Below are 20,980 nucleotides of genomic sequence, written 5' to 3' on the forward strand. Positions count from 1 at the left end.
CTCAATGACACTCGTTTCAAACATTCATCTGTTTGGTGTTGATCCATGGAAATATCAAAAAGTGCACTCAAGAAACAAGAATTAAGTAAATTGTTGGAATTTTTTGTTCTAATTTTCTTATGGATAGGGTTTTCATGCACGGCCGCATAAAGTGGGGACGAGTTACGGCGTGTCAAATAATGTGTTTGAGGGGGGGGGACCTAATAAGGAGTGATTTGTAAGGACATTAAGTAGTTCTTCACTAAGCAAGTTCATAATCATTCTTAAGAAGAAAATTAACAATAAACCTGGTATTTGAACTTCCATTCTAAGACAAGGGACAATACCACTCTGCATAGGTGGTGAGGAAGTAAGTAGATATTGGGTTTTAAGAATGGTATCACAACATATGGTGGCAACAGTTGATTTTCAAAATAGTTCCAACATGCACCTATTAGCAAATAATTAACAAAGTGAATATTTACATTATTGACACAATATATAGAATGGATTGTATAATCAGTAAGTGAAGGAACCCAAGTCAATTTTGTAGGGAATAACTTAAGTTGTCCTACTAAATGTTATTTGGAACTATTTGTGAATCTGAGTTTCTAATTCTTATTGATAATGAGAAATATGTTAAAAACAAGAACCAAGACCACAAAAATGTTAGGAAGGCAGAAAGAAAGCTACCCACTGGCACAGGTACAAACTTAGACACATGGGTGTAGAAAGACCAAGATGCCATGTGCTGAATTATGCCAGCCTTCCCATCGGCCATGCGTATTGGTTTGTATCTACTCTAGCGGGTAGCATTCCCTTGTGAAAATGAAAATTTACCAAAAAAAGAAGAAAAGTTTTACATCATTTTGGCCACATAGATTTGGCATATGGTTGGACTTTTAGAATGATGAGTTTCATTATTAATTCCCATATTGATGAAGGTCCATATTGTGGCTGAAGAGATTCCCTCTTTACCATGGTTGGATGAAGGAAACTGGGTCTACATAAAAGGGAATAAAAGCTATGTGACCCATGTGCTAAGATATAGAAGGGGCAAAAATTATCATCCCACCCCCTCATGAAAGATAGAAATTCTACCCCTGTTAACGCTTCTGCATGCATAACCAACTTGGGGCCAAGTTGCCTTTCAAGAGACCCTCAATTACGAAAAAAGGGGAAAAGAATACTCTCTGGTCACATGGCCTTGTGCCAACATGGGAGCTAATGAGGGGATGTAAACGGGTATCAATTGGCAGTAATTTTTTTTATTTGTTTTTTTTGTTGTTTCATAGGAGTGGGGTCATCATTTCGACACTTTTTTTTGTTGTTTCAGAGGAGTGGGCTCATCATTTCGCCACTTCTTATGTTTGGGTATAGCGCCGGACGACGAGGGAGCGATCATCCCCCTTTCCCCACACCAAAGAAAAAAAAAAAAAAATCACCAAGAGGATTAATCAAACTGACCCAAATTAAAGGTCAAATGGAATGGTAAACATTGGTTCTAAGTATTGGTATCGAATTGGTTATACTGATCATATTATATTATTATTGTTTGGGATCGATATCAATACTTGACCCATCCGCATCCGGATCGATTACAGTATCATTATCATTTCAGGTAAAATTATAAAAAATATAATTTTTTTTGAAAAAGTAAGGGTAAAGAAACCGATACGCACCGATCCGACCGAATCAATACTGGATCGGATACAGATACCGATAACTTAATCCGTGGTATTCGTAATTCGTAAGTCGTAAACCCTCCATTACCAAAATAATAATAATTTTTCCCCAAAAAAAAACTCGTAAACCCTATTATTTCCCTTGTCTCTCTAGTCTCTACCCTCACTACACTCCGAGCATTGCAACTCGGCGATTGCAGGTACATACCTCCCTCTCTCTATGATTTTTTTTTCTGTGAATCTTATCTTCACTGTGTAACGGAATTGAGAGAGAGAGAGAGAGAGAGATAGAGAGAGAGAGAATGATGAGTCAATTTTCCTGAATTTTAGTGAACTGATGATTCTGATATGTGCACTTGTAACAGGTCTAAGGAAAACTCTTAATGATCGTTACCATTATCTGAGAACGACGAAAATTTAGAAAAAAATGAACCCAACCGCGGTCAATTTCAGTGGCAATCTAAAGGCAAGTTCTTATTTTGTCATTTCCTATCATGTTTAATATAATCACAACTTAGTGTTTTGTTAAAGCATATCGATTGTTTGTTATATTTACGGAGAAATTAGTTATTGTTGTTGATAATCTAGTTGTGGCATTTGATTGTAGAGGGTAGGGGCGATTTTGATGTTCTAATTTATGGTAGAAAATGAGTATGCGTTTTGATTTTGATGTCTTTTCTTTGTTTCTATTGTTGTTGTTGTTGTTCTTCTTTTTTGTTTTTGTAGCTTCGAATTTTTCTTTGGTGCATTACCCTTTCTCTTTGTCTTAATTGCCATAATGAAATCTACAAAAGTGAGATGGCTTTCATTTTGAGAAATTTTATTAGGGATTGATTTGGGTGTCATAACATAGAGGAGCCTTCAACTGCTCTTCTTCTTCATCATCATACAATTCTTGTACAGTGGGCCATTTGATGTATTGTTTTCATTCATAAGCTTACTTTCTTTTGCTCGTTCATTTTGACTTGTGTTTTCATCGGAAAGTATATTTTATTTGCTGGTTTTTATTGTTTTTTATTGGCATCACGGTTCATGGAATCGGGATCGGATCAGCAGAAGGCGGCCAATCCCAATTCTGATGATTCTAGGTCATTTTATGGCCAATTTAGGCTGATTCTTGGCAACCAATTCTGATGCCAGTTCTGATCTCTTGAACCGTAATTGGCATTTCCCAATTTCAAATCTTTTTTTTTCTTTCCCTGAGCACTTTTTCATTACTTTTGATCAAATGATTAGGCTCTTTCTCTTTGATATGAGATCAGTAAATGCTTTATCAAAGGATGTAAGTTAATTTCTTTTGTGAATGGATAATGTGTGGCTATCATTTCACTTTACCCAGGTGATGCTTTGAACTCTTTTACCTTGTAAATCAATTCTATGTGATATTGAAGAGATTTATTCAGGAGGAATAATATTTAATTTTTAATGATTATAATGGCTTATGAAAAGAATTATGGATTGGCCCTTTTTTATGCCACAGCTTAGTTGTGTATTTTCTGGTTATATTGTCTTTTGTTATAGTCTGCATTTCTCAAAAGAATGCTCACATGTAGAAATGGAGAACGTTTTGCATTAAGATGGTGTCATGTGAGGAAGCCCACCTTATGTACTGTTCAACTAACGTATCTGTGTATTTATGTTCTCTAGTCTTTTTCTCAACCTTCGCATCTCATGTTTTGTCCATAATGGAACATCCTCTTATATTTATGTGCATGCGTTATGCAGAAAGCACTTGCTGGCCTGAGACGTATCAATTTGAACGGGCTCCGGTGGCGAGTATTTGATGCCAAAGGCCAGGTTTGGTTTCTTATTCTGAACTTCAAGTGTAGTCACAATTTGAGTCTCCAAGACTGAGGAAGCATTGAAGCAGTCGTTATTAATTTATGATTGCAAGAATAACAATATTGAGCTTAATAGTTTTTTTATAGGTTCTTGGGAGGTTGGCATCTCAAATTGCGACTGTTATACAAGGCAAAGATAAGCCAACATACACACCCTATCGTGAGGATGGAGACATGTGCATTGTGCTTAATGCAAAAGATATCTGTGTAACAGGAAGAAAAATGACTGATAAATTCTACCGATGGCATACTGGGCAAGTTCTGATACTTTGGTTATTATTAATATGTTTGTTGACTGTAAAGTTTCCATGGTTTATAGTATTTCTTTGATTTGATGTTGAACCATTTTTAGCTTACAGGTATATAGGCCACCTCAAGGAAAGGAGTCTCAAGGACCAGTTAGCTAAGGATCCCACAGAAGTTATACGCAAAGCTGTCTTGCGCATGCTTCCAAGAAACAAACTGCGTGATGTAAGTGTTACCATGCAATTATCATTGTAAAAGAAAAATTAGGATTGTATATCATGGATAAACATTAAAGTCTTAGCTTGCTGTGTGGGTAGAAGACCTTTTTTTTTAGGGGGGGGGTTTGCAAGAATCCCTTTCATTTGTTTTTTCTACATTTTAGAATTCCCTGGATTTGTTAGTTTACCGGTGGATTCTGCCAATGAAATAGATAGAATTTGCATAAAAAAGAAACAAAATGAAAAAAATGGAAGAGGCCACAACAAATTCTAATACCATTTCCTGCTTAAGTTTTGATTCTTGTGAACAGCTTAACTTAGTTGTCACTAGTCTAGTCTGCTGTAAATCAACTGGATCCCAATCAATTTGGTTGTGTCTAGGTCAAAATCACTTTTATTGGATATCTAAATCTCTTTATACATCCAGTGGATGTGAATTGGTGGATCTGATTTGGATCCACCCATGGATCTGATATGGATCCACCCATGGATTCTGATTTTTGATTGTATTTGGATATCCAATTATCCTTATGACTAGGAAGCGCTTGTTTGATAATGTTAATATGCTGTATAAATACTGCTACAATGTCTAGTTTTTCATTTTGTTTATTAGAATCAAAAGAAAGAAGTTGAGCCTTTATAAAGTTTAAAAAAAAAAAAAAAAAAAAATGTTAATGCAAAAAGGGTGGGGGGTGTGAAGTACCTTTATTTTTTCGTGTAAAGATTTATATACTTATTCATAGGTATTCTTGTCTTAACCACCATACACAAACACAGAAACATAATAAATTATCTAGGTTTATGCAAATTTGGTCTGATTACTGATCACAATTACCTCGATCCTCTCGATCTTATTTAGAACCAATAAAGGTACTTTGAATCTGCTAGTGTCAATTCAGACAGACCTCAAGTTATCATCTGATCCGTTGGCCACCCTAAATCTAGTGATGAAAGCACTGCCCGATTTTGGTGTGCAATATAGACCATGGCCTCTAAATCTCTCTGAAGAGCCCCAGAAACATTTTTTCTGGAAAATGGTTCACCTGTTGTTATGATTTTCATGTGATGGCTCATCCAAAGGTGGGACACAGATTGACATTTCTGTGTTCATGGGTCACTTGTTGCTCTACACGAGAAGGGGTGCATTGTTGATACCCTTTATTTTTTTTCACTAACTATAAGAAAATATAGATGCCTTATAGGAAACTGTCCCCCCCCCCCCTTCCCTTTTTTGTTATGGATGATCCAATGTGTCGTGTTATGAAGGGGGTTATGAAGGGGATGTATCAAGGTTCCTCAAAATCACTGCTTGATGTGAATGCAGGATAGAGATAGGAAACTGAGGATATTTGCCGATGGTGAACATCCTTTTGGTGACCGCCCGATTGAACCTTATGTGATGCCTCCTCGAAAAGTGCGGGAGATGCGGCCCCGTGCAAGGCGTGCTCTTATTCGAGCTCAGAAGAAGGCTGAACAGCAAAACCAACATGGTGGTACTGATACAAGAAAACGCATAAAAAAGGAAGAAGCTAAAAGCGACTTGAGCGTGTGAGGAGTAAGTAGGAAAACATCGTTTCTTTGCAATGGTGAAGAGTTTTTTTCCCTTCAATCTTCCTGCAAACTATAACTACTATATGTGGAATCGGTTGATAAGATAGGTTGCTTTTTTGGTTTAAAGCCTGCTGATTTTTGTGGTGGTCAAATTGTCTTTCCTGGTAGCGATTGTAACAATTGGCATTTGTATGCTCATTATGAGAATAACAATTATCTCTTTTTTGAGTTGTAGCTGTGGTTAAAGTAGTATTTTAAAGTGCTGGCTGCCTATCTGACATGCTGTTGCTCCATCTAGTCTTGGGACAAGAAGTAGAAAACACTGGTAAAGTTGAAAGACAAATATTTGATGTGTTATAGGCATTTGTAGTAGATACATTTGATCACAGTTGCATATGCCATAAAAGGGTAGCTGTTCCCTGAGTCATGGTTGCGTGCATGGCATACCCTGTCTTTTCACCATAGTCACCGGGTGATCATGTGTATTTTGATTGCAATATCCATTTTAGTTTTGGTTTTTGATAATATCACAGAACTGACCTCACAGGTTGCTCACATCCTTGTCCCTAAACATCAAATTGGATCTTAAGCATGGGGCTACATAAAATAGGAGGAAAATAAAATTACATTATTTTTCAGGTGTGATTGGTCTATGAGTTTCATAGATTTGTGAGTTTGGTATTTTTGTGTTAATTTTAATGGCACAAAGTTCCACATAACAATAGCCAATGGTAATCCTATACTATCCGAAGATGGTGCTGCAGCCCTTTCAAATGTAGCCCAGCAGATTTATTGATTAATATACATCAAATTGTGCTGAGGATGTTCTAAAGGAAAGGTTAACAAGAGAGGATGTGGAATGCTCCATTCTCTCTCCCTCTCCTACCTCTCACCAGTTGCAGGCTTTGTCCCTTGGAAACCAGTATCGCCAGTTGTCTCATTCAGATATAGATCTCTCTGGTCTTCCCCCCTCCATTCTTTCTTTGCAGAAACCACAGGATCCCGTACAGGCATCTGTAGAAGAGGTAAGCTCCCTCGACCACTTGCTTATTATTGTGGTCTTTTTCAGATTCTATTATACTACTTACAATAATTGTTAGTTTCTCTCTGATTTTTGGTGTTACATGTATTGGAATCCATTTCAGATACAAGGCTTGTGTTTAACTTGGTGAGTCACAAACATGTTTGTGGATATAGAAACTGCACCTGATTGGGTTGTACTTGTTATAGCGAGTGGGCCTTGGCGCAACGGTAAGGTTGCTCCATTGTGGCCTAGTGGTATTGGGTTCGAGTCAAGAAACGGCCTCTCTATGAAGAGGGGGTAAGGCTCCGTACATTATCACCCTCCTCAGGCCCTGCAGTGGCGGGAGCCTCGTGCAGTGGGTACACTTTTTTTTGTTGAACTTGTTATATTCTGTTATAGAACCCTGTAAAATTTATTCACGCATGGGTAGTTGGGTACATGCAGTGTGTGATATATCTGTCAATATGAATACAGGATACATCTCTGATTGGAGAAAGGAGCACTGATGTCATTGGTTATACAAAAATTAATGTGGATTGCAAATTTTTTTGTTTTTTTTATATGATGTGGGTTGCACTTTTTTTTTTTGAGTAAACATGTGGATTGCATTAGGAAAAGCCAATACTTGTATTTACATCAATAACTCTATCGACATATCAAGGTATAAAATCTAATAGAAAAATAAAATTATCTTCTCTACATCAAATCATCACTTCCTCTCTCTCTGTCGTGCATTCCCCCGTTAACATTTAACCCACTGATTGTTAGAAATAAAGTGCAATTGTCTATCATTAAAAAAAAGTAGTTAAATAGTTATCTTAAATTATAAGTGCTTCGTTATTGAAGTGCATTTAGATTGTTCTAGATCTTTACTCTCTTTTCCATCTAACAAATACCCACACGTGAATTTGCACGTGCAAGGTTGCTTATACAACAACAACAAACTCAACCTTATCCTAACTTAATGGGTTCGGCTTTGGATCCGTGCAAAACAAAATAGAAAAATCTAAGGTCAAAACAAAATATGAGAAATGAAAGTAAAAAGAAAGAGGCACAGCCCTAGAAGTCAGGAAAATCTCAGCCAAATGTTGGCTACATGAATCTTTGCCCTCCAATCGGCTTTGTCTGAGGTCATACTTGGGACATGACCTATATATGTGCAAGTTTGCTTATAGATATGATAATAGGGTGTGTATAATTTGTTAAACCGGATTTTTTCCCCTTCATACAATGATGTGGCAATGCAATAGAAGGTCTACTGATGTATTTTGCAACCGAGGGAGAGAGTTAGTGGTGGACGATGAAGCAGTCGAGGTTCTCGGTGCTGATGTTGGCAGCACAGAGAGAGTTGACTAGGGTCATGTCCAGGTCCAGCAGAGCTTTCCAAGGAGCCCAACAACTTGCCCGAGCGGAGGATTTACAACAATTGCGATCTTGAAGAATTAAAAGTCACACAATTACTTCCATTGAAATTGTGCACCTTTGAGAAAGGGGACTATTTGGGTCTTCCAAAATAAGAAATTTTTGGCGTTTAGTTTAAGAGAGAGGTAATGGTGGGCATGATGAAGGGAAGGGAGAGGAGGGGAGGTAGCAGCAGAGGTAGGGGAGGTGGCGGTCGAGTTAGAGGATGCCATGGTTAATGGTTAATATTGGTGGAGCTGAGATGATAGGCAAGGAGGAGAATGGGATATTGGGTCCTTGGTGAAGATGGGATGAGTAAGGGGTGTTGATGTGGTATGAAAAGGAGAGATATGATGATGATGGTATAGTGGTATGATAATGCTATGATAGTGATACGACGTATGATTAGGGATGGGGCTTTGCTTGTGTGCGGTAGTGGGATGATAGGCAGATGGAAGTGAGGATGTAATTGGCGTGTGAGGAGATTCTTACCAAAAGAAATAAAAAAGGGTATGCGAGGAGCATAGTTGTCAAGGCGTCGCCTAGGCGAGGACTTGGCGATGCCAAGGTGATGACTTGGCGTCTAAGCGGTTTGCCTGGGGCCTAGGCGACAACCGCCTTATTGCACTGCATGTGTTTTGACACTTATTTATGCCAAATATCATTTAAGTAAATTTTTACTTAAGATATTATTCATAAATAAGCAAATACCCCCTATTTGAATCTAATAATAATAGTTTGAAAATCAAATTCCAAAAAGATAAAAAGTCAACCCCCAGTCTAAGAACAATAATTGGATTTTGGTTATAGGGGCGATTTTCAACTTTTAAATGCTGGGGTTTTTCTCAATTATGAAAATTTTATAAATCTTATCAAGTTAAAACATTGTTAAAAACCAAAAGTTCGGTAAAATAATCTTTTGTTTTGATATCCATAAAATTATTTTCATGCAGGCGATTTTAACAGCATTCGAGCATTTTAAAATAAGTTTGACGGAGCATAATTTTGTCATTACAACTCAAATTAAGTAAATTTAGACTTGTTGGAAAGCTAGTTTTATGTTTTACCTAATACAAAAAGTCTCGTGTAAAAATAAAATCATTTGACCAGTCAAACTTATCATAGAACAAGAGCATTTTTCTAAATGTTGATTTTTTATGACTTAATGTGACTTAGTATTGATTTTTTATGATTTGATATGGATAAATGTTGATTTTTAATAACTTAATCTAGCTTAGTGTTGATTTTTTATGATACAAATTATATGTAGCTTACTAAATAATTTTAGAAAATAGGGAAAATAAAAAATAACAATTGGTCGCCTTGTTCGCCTTAAGGTAGACGCCTTCTTGCCTAAACACTTAGACAGCCCTCTAATGCCTTGGTTCGTCTTGGCGCCGAGACAACTATGGCGAGGATGTGAACTGGGTTGGTGATGCAATATGGAGTCTAGCGGGTGGCTGGCGGGATGTGGCGTATGGTTTCACGATGGACTGAATGGAAGGTGATTGCAGCTAGAACCAAATGGAAGATGATCATAGATTGTGAGGGGGTAATCTCAGTGAGTTGCAGAAGATCATTTCAGCAGTGATCACAGGATCTGGTTGAAGAAAGATGAGGGGAAAACAAAAAAGAAGGAACAGGATTGGGAGATTTACAGTAGCTTGGTGGAGCTGTGCTTGGCTCTTGATACCATATTAGACCAAAGACTGAACTGCATTAAGCTTGCTTTACAACTGTAGAGTGCAAGGCAATAAATATACAGGCGGTTGTGATGCAGATTAATTACCAAAATAGGCTTGTTTTATTAGGAATAAGCCTAAGGTTGGGTTCCATATATGTTAGGCCTTTGATCCCATGTGTTTTGAGTGTAATAGACCACTTTTATGGGTCTAAAAGGGGGGCTCTAAGATTGAGTACGGGATTACTAGTTAGTTTCCATTTTCGTTAGTTTCCTTTTTAGTTGGGGTTGATTTGAGTTATATTTGTTTCCTTAGGAGTCAAGTTATTAATTGAGTCAAGTCATTAATAGTTAGTTTCCTTTTTCAACTAGTTTCTAATTTCAGTTTTTAGTAACTATTGTATTAGGAGAATATTTGGTTTCCTTTTTGAGGAACTTTCTGTTTTGTAATTCCCTCCCCCATTAACATTATAAATAAAGAAGAGGAAGCTCCTAAAAGCCTAGAATGATTTTGATAAAAAAATAATGGCTGTTACTATTGTCTTCTTCATGAAGAGTTGTCTTGTGTTTGATCAAGGCTGAAGGAATTGGTTTTTGATCCAATTGATTTCTTACGGCGTGAAGTCCAGGAGGGTTCTACAAGTATCTTCTTATTGCTCTTTTAGTTATTCTCAAGCTTGTTTCATAGATCTGCTACTGTTCATAAGATAGGTATGTTATTTTTTGAATCTACCCAGAAAATCTCTTTTTTCTGCACAGTCGGTTCTTGTAACCTGTAGCAGTTTTAGTTCTCTGTTGGGGCTACAGTTTTGATCGAGGCTTTTCTAGCATCCAAGGAGAACTCGGCCTAAGTTAGGGCTGGTTCTGACCAGCCGTTTGGAAGTTCTATAAAATCTTTGTTTTTTCGTCTTTTAGTGATCTGTTTTGGATTGAACTGAGATCGATTGATCTGGGTTGATTCCTGCTGTGATTTTCAGATTCTGAATCATTAATTACCAATTGTTTGACACTATTTTGAACTGTTATCAGTCCTTGATTTGTCTCTGCCCATCTGGTACTGTTCAGTCATAGAAATTACTGGGTTTTTTCTGAGATTGATAGCGGCTGTTTGCTTTGTTTCTGTTGGTCTGATTTAATTGGTTATCTTAGTGGAAATCTGGTTGTTCTTTGGTTTATAAGTTCCTGCAGTATTGGGTCTAGTTTGGTTTGTCAAATCTAGTCCTACATCAAGTGGTATCAGAGCATGGCTGAGAACAACACCCCCACTCTAGCTTCTATTATGGAGTTTCTACAAAAATGGAGAACTGAATTGAAGGCTGAACGGCAAGCTTTGCGGACTGATCTGAATGCAAGGTTGTTGGCTGTGGAGACCCAACCACAACAACCTACTGGTGATTCACATATAATACCCGAAGTGGGAGAAGCACCATTGAATGTAACTGCACAGTTTGCTAACATAAGACCTATCCCTAATCTGAGAGCAGCACAAAGGGTTCTTTCAGAGAAACCAACTTTAGAAGAACACATAAGGGGTTATTTTAAGAATGAACGTCCTACACATCAGAGGTGCTCAAGGGATTCACAGAAAGTCAAGCTTGATTTGAAGGAGTTTGATGGTAGACATGACCCCCAGTTGTTTTATGGTTGGATAGCTACATTGGATAACTACTTTGACTACTATGACTACTATGACTTATCTGAGGAACGAAAAATTAAACTAGCTCGTGGTAAGCTAGTTGAGGCTGCTCGTGATTGGTGGAGAACGTATGAGTATGAATTGGAGGACTGTGGTAGAGAACTTACTACTTGGGAGGAGATGAAGCAAGAACTAATTGATAAGTACTTGCCATGTAATTTTAAAGCTCGCATACAAGACCAACTGAACTCTCTTCATCAAGGAAATATGATTGTTGCCGAGTATATGAATAAGTTTGATGCACTTTATTCTTGCACAAGCATTAGGAAGAATGAGAGGCAATTACCTTCTCAGTTTCAACTGGGATTACGAGCTGAAATTAAGAGAGGAATTGGTGTTGCTGATGTGTATACAATGAGAGATTGCTTTGACAAGGCTCTTCGAGCAGAGGAACTTATGGCACAACCAAGTAGAAGGTTTGGTTACCAAGCTAGGGAAGTTAAGAAGAATTTTCCAGCCACTAAACCTAACACTTCAACACCCCCAAGAGCCACAACTCCTCTATGTGAAGTGAAGATACCTCTATTCAAACCAAAAGAACTTGAAGTCAAGGTTCACATTGAAGAGATGGTTCTTGAAGCTTCAAAGACAGAAGGTCAAGAGATAGAAGATTCAACTGAAGAGTTCTACATTGAAGAGAGCATAGTAGACAAGATTGAAACCATGGAAGAAGACTCCAGTGAAGGATTCTACATTGAAGAGAGCATAATAGACAAGACTAAAGATGTGGAAGATGAGGTAGTGATTGAAAGAACTCCAAAACAAGTCTTTGAGATTCATGATGAAAAGGAAGCGTTTGTTCCAATCCTTGATGAGAAGGTTACCAACATTGACGACTCTATCACACGACATTCACAGTTGGTATTGATTCAGAGGTTGAGCATATAGAGTTTGTTGTGTCATCATGGTTCTTCGAAGAGAAAGCTCCACGCGTTTAAGACTACATTTCACAAGTTTACAAGCAACCAGAGTTTTGTTTGGGAATGGTCAAAGCTACTACTGACATGTTTCCCCCTCACCACTGCAAAATTCGAGGACGAATTTTTTCAAGATGGGGAGAGTTGATGTAGATTAATTACTAAAATAGACTTGTTTTATTAGGAATAAGCCTAAGGTTGGGTTCCATACATGTTAGGCCTTTGATCCCATGTGTTTTGAGTGTAATAGACCACTTTTATGGGTCTAAAAGAGGGGCTCTAAGATTGAGTACGAGATTACTAGTTAGTTTCCATTTTCATTAGTTTCCTTTTTAGTTGGGGTTGATTTGAGTTATATTTGTTTCTTTAGAGTCAAGTTATTAATTGAGTTAAGTCATTAGTAGTTAGTTTCCTTTTTCAACTAGTTTCTAATTTCAGTTAGTTTCTAATATCAGTTTTTAGTAACTATTGTATTAGGAGAATATTTGGTTTTCTTTTTGAGGAACCTTCTATTTTGTAATTCCCTCCCCATTAACATTATAAATAAAGAAGAGGAGGCTCCTAAAAGCCTAAAATGATTTTGATAAAAAAATAATGGCTGTTACTATTGTCTTCTTCATGAAGAGTTGTCTTGTGTTTGATTAAGGCTGAAGGAATTGGTGTTTAATCCAATTGACTCCTTGCGGCGTGAAGTCCAGGAGGGTTCTACAAGTATTTTCTTATTGCTCTTTTAGTTATTCTCAAGCTTGTTTCATAGATCTGCTACTGTTCATAAGATAGGTATGTTATTTTTTGAATCTGCCCAGAAAATCTCTTTTTTTTGCACAATCAGTTCCTGGAACCTGTAGCAGTTTTAGTTCTCTGCTGGGTCTACAGTTTTGATCGAGGCTTTTCTAGCATCCAAGGAGAACTCGGCCTAAGTTAGGGCTGGTTCTGACCAGCCGTTTGGAAGTTCTATAAAATCTTTGTTTTTTCGTCTTTTAGTGATCTGGTTTGGACTGAACTGAGATTGATTGATCTGGGTTGATTCCTGCTGTGATTTTCAGATTCTGAATCATTAATTACCAATTGTTTGACACTATTTTGAACTGTTATCAGTCCTTGATTTGTCTCTGCCCATCTGGTACTGTTCAGTCATAGAAATTACTGGGTTTTTTCTGAGATTGATAGCTGCTGTTTGCTTTGTTTCTGTTGGTCTGATTTAATTGGTTATCTTAGTGGAAATCTGGTTGTTCTTTGGTTTATAAGTTCCTGCAGTATTGGATCTAGTTTGGTTTGTCAAATCTAGTCCTACATCAGGTTGCCAACTACAAGATGGGTGAAAATGTAACAACTGGTCACATAGATAAGAACCCTAGGTATCCTAGTCTGTCGAGGAAACTTAAAGATAACACAATATTGGTTCCTAATCCAATATGGGTCAATAAAAGCCTTGTCAATAAGAGCACTATTTAGTTTGCGTTTCTTCGTCATTGCACAGCCACCCCCCCAAGCCCTCTTTGACGATCTCTCTGGAACTTCTTAGTGGTGACGACAAAATGTTTCAGAACCCATGAAGACAATATAAGATTCTCATATTGATGTAGATTGAGCTGTCAAAAGGAGAGTTCAATGCTGGCCCAATTCTGGTTCAGATCTGGTTCAGTTTCATACATCGAACAAGCCTTATTTTTCTCCAATCGGACCAGGCAACCTATTGTTACTGTTCACGTGAACAGTACCTTGGGGTCCAATATTGACAGCTGGTTTGGGAAAGATGTTGCCAGCCCTTGTTAGGATATTAGAAATTAGTTTCTATTTTTATTTCTTTGTTTTATCTTGGCACGCAAGCTTTGTAACTTTGGAAGATTTGTTTCCTTTTCTTGTTTTTATTTTTTATTTTCTTATTGAGCAAGTTAGTCTAGTTAGTTTCCTATTTTGTCAGTCAAAGAAGTTTCTATTTTGTCACTGAGGTTAGTTTCCTTTTTGTGTTTAATTGTTAGTTTCTAATTTATTCTTACTTGGTTAGCAAGTTAGACACAAATAGTTTCAGCTCCATCTAGGCCACTGATTGTGAGTTCTCGAATTTCTCCCTATTTGGCTAGATTTTGAGATCCTGCCTGGAATTAGGATCACTTTTGATTCTAGTCCTACATTATTTCGTATCAGAGCTAACCTAACCAAGGTTGGAGCCGCGCGATTTTTAGAAAAAAAGTTACTTCATATATGTCCCTTGATTGGGTAAAGGAATTGAATGTCTAATTTGATTCCTACAACCGAACAGAGACACGACTTCAATATGCTTGCTCCCAAATGGGTGATTGTGCTCGAATCAAATGGAGAGTCTTTGTAAGGCCATTTCAAGCTCAAGAACATGAGCCTAAAACTTGGGAGGAGATGGAGTATGAATTGGATGTCATGTACCTATCTAAGCATGAACGAAGAAGTACTTCCCTCCACCAAATTTCCAAGAGTAGTTTACAAGAGCATGAAAGAATTATCGGCCTCTATTTGCGCAATGCATATCAAAGGAGCAACGGGAGAAGGCACCTCCAACCAATGAACCAAAGTCAAAAGTTGAGGTTAGTGTTGAAGAAATTCCAACAATTGTGATGCTTGTGAACAGCTAAGAGGAAGATCCTAAAGGGAACAGGATTGAAGTAATGGTTGACATCGTTGAAGAGACTGAACGACAAGGATGCCGGACTCGAAGAGCCTATGCTTGAAGAAGAGCACGTAGAGGACGTGCTAGTAGATGACCTCATGGACGAATCTGTAGACATTGAAGTGGAACACATGAAGTTCATCATCCCCTTGAAGTACCTTGAAGAGCATCAACCGTGCCTATACGACTACATCCATATGATCAAGGAGCTGCCTAAATTTTTCTATGGGTTGTTGATTGACGTACATCATGTGGGTTTCTTCCTTACGCTATACAAAGTTTAAGGACGAATTTTTTCTAAGAGGGGGAAAGTTGATTTAGATCGAGCTGTCAAAAGGAGAGTTTAATGCTGGCCTAATTTTGGTTCAGATCTGGTTCAATTTCATACATTGAACCAGCCTTATTTTTCTCTAATCGGATCAGCCATCCTGTTGTTACTGTTCACGTGAACAGTACCTTGGGGTCCAATATTGACAGCTGGTTTGGGAAAGATGTTGCACACTTGTTAGGATATTAGAAATTAGTTTCTATTTTTATTTCTTTGTTTTATCTTGGCAAGCAAGCTTTGTAACTTAGGAAGATTTGTTTCCATTTTTAGTTAGTTTCTATTTTCTTATTGAGCAAGTTAGTCTAGTTAGCTTCCTATTTTGTCCAGTCAAAGAAGTTTCTATTTTGTAATTTATGTTTAATTGTTAGTTTTTAATTTATTCTTACTTGGTAAGCCAGTTAGACACAAATTAGAAAGTCTTATTTCACTCCATTAGTTTCTTTTTTCTGTTATTGCATTGTGTCCAAGTTTTGTAAGGCTATTGAAAGCCCATTGGTCATAATGAAAAAATGATTAAAGTTTATGAATTTGAGTGTTTACTTGTGGCTGAGATAGCTATTACCTGAGAAGGTGAGATGCCCAAAACCTAAGGGGTGAGATGCCCATTCACTGGTTCTTCCCCGTTCTCAACCCATCAAATTCTCTTTCTTTTCTTTTTTACTTTTATTTGTTTGCTGTGAGTGTGTGTGAGTGATCAAAATAATCTTATTGAAGTCCAGAAGTTCCGTCAAAAGACCAGTTGAAGGCCTGTAGCTGCTGTTACTGCAGAACTCTATAAAGTTTCCTAATTCATTTCGACAATATATCTCTCAATTCGACCATCAAAATTGTCTCATCTTTTGAGGGTATGTTGACCCACATGGGACCTTCATCTACTCCAAGTTTCAGCTCCATCTGAGCCATGGTTTTGTGAGTTCTCAAATTTCTTCCTATTCAGCCAGATTTTGAGATCCTGCCTGGGATTAGGATCACTTGTGATTCTAGTCTTACATTACATATCTCCTCTCATCTCCCCCTTTCTCTCTCTCTCTCTCTCTCTCTCTCTCTCTCTCTCCCTCTCTCTCTCTCTATATATATATATATCTGTGGGACCCAGAGCGGTTCAAGGTTGCAGATTCAAGGCTTCAATAGAAGAAAACGTAGCCTACTGGTTCATAACAAAAGGGAAGTTCTTCCTTCCCACTATGTTGATTAGGGATGTTCTGGTTACTCGTTAAAACCTTGAAGATTTCAAAGGAGAAATGGCCATTCAATAACATTTTTGTCTTCTTCTTTAGCATCAGAAGATCAAATATTGGGTTTGATGGGTACCAAAAAGGTCAAATGTACTAGGAAGGAAGGAAGGGAGGGAGGGCGGGAGGGAGAGAGAAGGTGATGTGAATCCGGGTTCCAAAATGGGAATCTGATCTCTTATGGGCACACTCGGGTGTTCAATAACTCAATTGCTATAATTTAATGGCAGATTCGTAAATAAGAAAAATCTCAAACAGAATGGCAGAACCGTAAGAATGGAAAACTCACAGTAAGATCAATAGGTAAGAATGGATCGAATGATAGAGGAAAGGGTAAAATAGCCACTAAAAGAAAATAAGGTAAAGGAGATTGAGGAAGTAATGGAGGGTAATTTTGGATTTTGGAAACAGGAAATAAGGATAAAGAAAGAGCCACTCATGTGAAGGTTGTCTTCAACCTTCAGCCATGAACAGAAACCAGCAGCAAGAGAGACTTCAGGTCGGTCAAAACTTCTTCAATAGGCCTCGGTCTGGCGTGAACTTTCAGACGAAGCTTGAACACCCTTTGGCCTCTTGATTCCGAAGGACAAATACCTCAAACAGCAAGCAAAGAGGAGCAGTAGTCCCTGCAACTCAGATCTGGCGGTAACAGGGGAACCAGATTTGTATTTCTGGTTAGAATTTCAACTAGAGGCCAAGTATTGACTCAAAGCTATGCATGATGAATCATTTACATTAGAGGGATGAACCCTTTGAATCTCAAACTGATTTGAAGAGGTTCAGGAGAGATCGATGCCAATAATTAGGGCTGGAAGTATCACCCAGAACAGAGTGTAGACAGCAAGCAAAGAAGGAAAAGAGGGTTAAAGAAACACGAGAGAGTGCTACACATGCCTCTCGGCAGCCATGGTTTCAAACCAAAACTTCAATCAATTTTCACTTCTTCAAAATCTGAGAACTCCATCGTCTTACATTGCTTTTATAAAGGGAAAACACAACACAATTAAGGAAATTAATGGAAAATTGAAACTAATCTCAGTTAGAAACTAAAATCTACTCAAATCAATATCAATTATTTCAGTCGTCCAACTACATAATCAGGAGAGGTGAAAGGTGATGGGAACCTCATCAGACTCGGGGAGTAGCAGTAAGTAGCTCATGGACAGGAATTGCAGCGTCCTAGGATTGGATTGCAGATGAGGAAGCAGAGACCAGAGTGAGAATGGAATGTGTTGTCCAATCAAGAATCAGCAGTGGAGGGCGGGGTATTTGCAGGGATGGGGGTGAAGCGGAGGGGGAGAAGGTGGAAAAAATGGTTACAACAATCAGTTCTAACCACCTTGGTAACAAACATATTTTCCTCTTACTTGCACTTATCATCTTTCATTTTTCATTAATCATCTTTTTATATTTCATTTTTCATTTCTCCTCTCATTTCCTATCACTCCTTTCTCATCTCTTTTCCTACTTTGTTTTGTTTGGATCCATGTAGCTGACCCCATTAAGTTGGGATAAGGCTATGCTTCTTGTTGTTGAATAAATGCATAAGAAGGGATTGGGGTGGTGGTAAATGAAAAAATTGTAAAAACCTTATGATGAATAAATTCTTGCACAAATTAGAGGATGTTGATTGTGATGGTTTGGCCTTGTACTATCAAGACCAACAAACACGCACTGTTGTGGAAGAGTGAGTTGCGAAAAAAGGGACATGGTGCTTGTTGGAGGTGTTTAAAGGATGAAGGAAGGTCAAAAAAACTTACGTTGAAGTAGTTTAAAAATAATGGGATGCTTAACTCATACATGATATGGAACTAGATAGTGTGGAATGAACAAGTGTTTGTTCCCCACCTTAACTTCTAGTAGGGGGTCAGGCTTAGTTTAGATGAAACTCTGATCAGCATCTGTTTATACATCTGCATTTAACTGCCATTCACTCGACTTCAGAAAATTAAATAGAAAGAATGCTCTTTCTCTCTCTCTCTCTCTCTCTCTCTCGCTCACACACACAGTTTCTGTATGTGTATGTATGCATGTATTTCCAATAGGAATCCATATGTAGCTGCCTCAGTGTATGGAATTTCACATTTTTTTAGGTTTGTCTTGTGCTCAAATTGAGAATTGGGGGGTGGGGTTGGTTACTGGGTATAACTATACAGTTACAGACCTAGTAAGATGTTTTAGTATTGTGCATTTCCAGACGTGAAATTGTGTTTGAGCTTAGATATGTTAAGAATGTAAAAGAAAAATGATTCAAATATTTTAACATGTATTAGTTTTCTTGTGGTTTTTAAGTCTAAGAAATTTTATGATTATTATTTCCTATTTTCATTCTCAAATCAAGGACTGATGTTATTCTTTGTTAGTAGAGGTTTAAACAAAAGACCCTACAATGTGATTGAGTCAGGTGGGTGGCACCACAGTAGTCTAAAGGTTTCATCTCTATAAATCCTCTAATGGTTTTCTATTTTCTCTTTGATTTCTCAAACTTAAAGCTAAAGTGGACAAATCTGAAGTAATATTAAAATTATTAAGTACTGTAGCCCAATCAGATATTACAAAGGTTTTTACAGTTTCCCAAAGGACAAATATGTATCATCATCTAAGATTTTGATTATTCAAACATTGTAGCTCAATTTTGATGCAATGGCTTCAAAACAACCAGAAATTTGCAGGGCTGATTTGATTGTTTAGGAAATCAAGCCCATAAACAGCAATTAAAATAGTTGGACGTCTTCTTTTTCCTCTGCACAGTAATGAATGTAAAGTAAAGGTTAGTGAATACAGACCAATTGGTCTTTTTTCCCTTTCTGGTAAGAAGTGAAGAACACTACAGCTTGGGTTCATTCAAGTGCATTGACCAAGGAGATATGAACCACCAAGGAGATATGAACGAGTACCATATAGGTTGGTAGCTCTACCTTAGTATAAACATATTGCATAATTAACAGTAATTAATGACATTAAAAATTTGAAGAAAATGAGGCCTTACCACAACTGGGTCTTTTCGAAGACGATGATGGTCATGATGATCATGACGATCATGTCGATCATGACGATCGTGACGTGCTATCAGATCTTCCTCATTTCCAGCGCTGAATGGACGGTCTTTGTTCTGCTTCCTATTAGCGCGAGCTTGATTAAAAACAACTGAGTAATTGGTAGCGTTGACGCTCTTTTGATCCCACCCTCCAAATTGAGGGACAGACTTCCAACCATTTGCCTGAAATTAATAATAATCAAGTAATTAGATTTGCCTTTCTACTATGGTGGAAAAAGTTGTTCTTATTTATTTTTATTTTTATTTATTCCTATAGAATTAGAAACAGCACTAGTGGCCTCCCTTTTTAAACCACATTCGGATAATTAGTAGAGGGACATGTTTAGGCCCCTTGTGACCTAAAATTAAACACCAAGCCCATCCTAATATTACTGGTTCATATCTCCTTGGCCAATGCGCAATTATCGGTTCGAGCTTGAATAAATTAAACAATAAATCTAAATAGTAGAGAAGATCTTTGGATTAAACAAGTGAATATAGCATCTCAACAAGTATATAAAATGATAAAAATGCAAGATTTTTTTTTTTTGGGGGTGTGGGGGGGAGATGTAAAATTGCAAGCAAAGCTCAACTAAGATCTGAATTAATGTGTTCAAAGTATAATTGTATAGTTCATTCTATTTCACTACAATTTAGGGTTAGATCTTTAACCATGGGTTGCTCGGAACCAACAAAATGTTGAGGTTGAGAGGATGTGATGATTTCACCTAAAAAATAGAGATGAGATGACAAATATTTGTTAAATAGATAGTGGATCCAGCTGTTTAAGACCATGGGTGAAAGATTTAAGGCTTTGGTATGATTTCTTAGAATGGATTATTATTCTATAATTCATTCCAAGAGTGCATACCAAACGCAGCGTGAATGTATAGCTTTCAATTCCCAAACACATATATAGGTTTATCATCCCAAATGGAATCATCTGGATATGTTTGCTGGAATATCAGTAAAAATAGCAAATGAGTAATTTGTTGAAACACTTAAATGGTCCCATTTAAGATATTTAACATTCTAGCAATACCACCTGATGTGTAATCAAATGAGAGTTTCTGCAAATTAGGGAATGGGGTGATGCTGTAGAAAAACAATGCCAAATGATTTCCTTTTTTTTGTAGTATCCAAACAAGTCCCTGTGGAAGGGATGGAGGGAGGGGAAAAAAAAAAAAATCAAAACAAAACAAAACAAAAGGAAAAAGAAACAAATAAAAGGTCTAAACTGATTATGAAATTGTTGAGATATTGTAGACACCTAATTTTGTCTACTATTTGTAAACTAAAATATAAAAATTAAAGTAATAACTGAGAGAAATATAATAAAACAAATGAATTAAATTAGGCTCCGCAACAAAGACCCAATAAGAAATCTATAGGAAAAAAAAAAACTTTTATATTGAAAACAATTCAATGATATAAGAAAATAAAATAATAATACACACAAAAAAAAAAGGGGCAAGAACAGTGCCATTAGAGAAACTCATA

General features: G+C 37.3%; 2 protein-coding genes across 2 annotated transcripts; one reads left to right on the top strand and one right to left on the bottom strand.

Annotated features, from left to right (window-relative positions):
• The first annotated feature begins 1,757 nt into the window (after positions 1–1,757).
• Positions 1,758–5,748, top strand: LOC122065108 (50S ribosomal protein L13). The gene is made up of 6 exons (XM_042628910.1): positions 1,758–1,864; positions 2,030–2,130; positions 3,390–3,461; positions 3,593–3,759; positions 3,865–3,976; positions 5,294–5,748. Exons 2-6 carry the CDS (start codon positions 2,092–2,094, stop codon positions 5,519–5,521), a joined length of 618 nt encoding a protein of 205 aa, XP_042484844.1. The 5' UTR covers positions 1,758–1,864; positions 2,030–2,091; the 3' UTR covers positions 5,522–5,748.
• Positions 5,749–18,941: 13,193 nt separating this feature from the next.
• On the bottom strand, positions 18,942–19,663 carry LOC122065109 (the record flags this gene model as incomplete). Its single annotated transcript, XM_042628911.1, is given in 2 exon segments — positions 18,942–19,186; positions 19,433–19,663. Coding segments are annotated over 2 exon segments (279 nt in total), but the record flags the coding sequence as incomplete, so codon positions are not given.
• Between the last annotated feature and the right edge of the window lie 1,317 nt (positions 19,664–20,980).

Source organism: Macadamia integrifolia, unplaced genomic scaffold (assembly GCF_013358625.1).
Source record: "Macadamia integrifolia cultivar HAES 741 unplaced genomic scaffold, SCU_Mint_v3 scaffold188, whole genome shotgun sequence".
NCBI classification, from domain to species: Eukaryota; Viridiplantae; Streptophyta; class Magnoliopsida; order Proteales; family Proteaceae; genus Macadamia; species Macadamia integrifolia.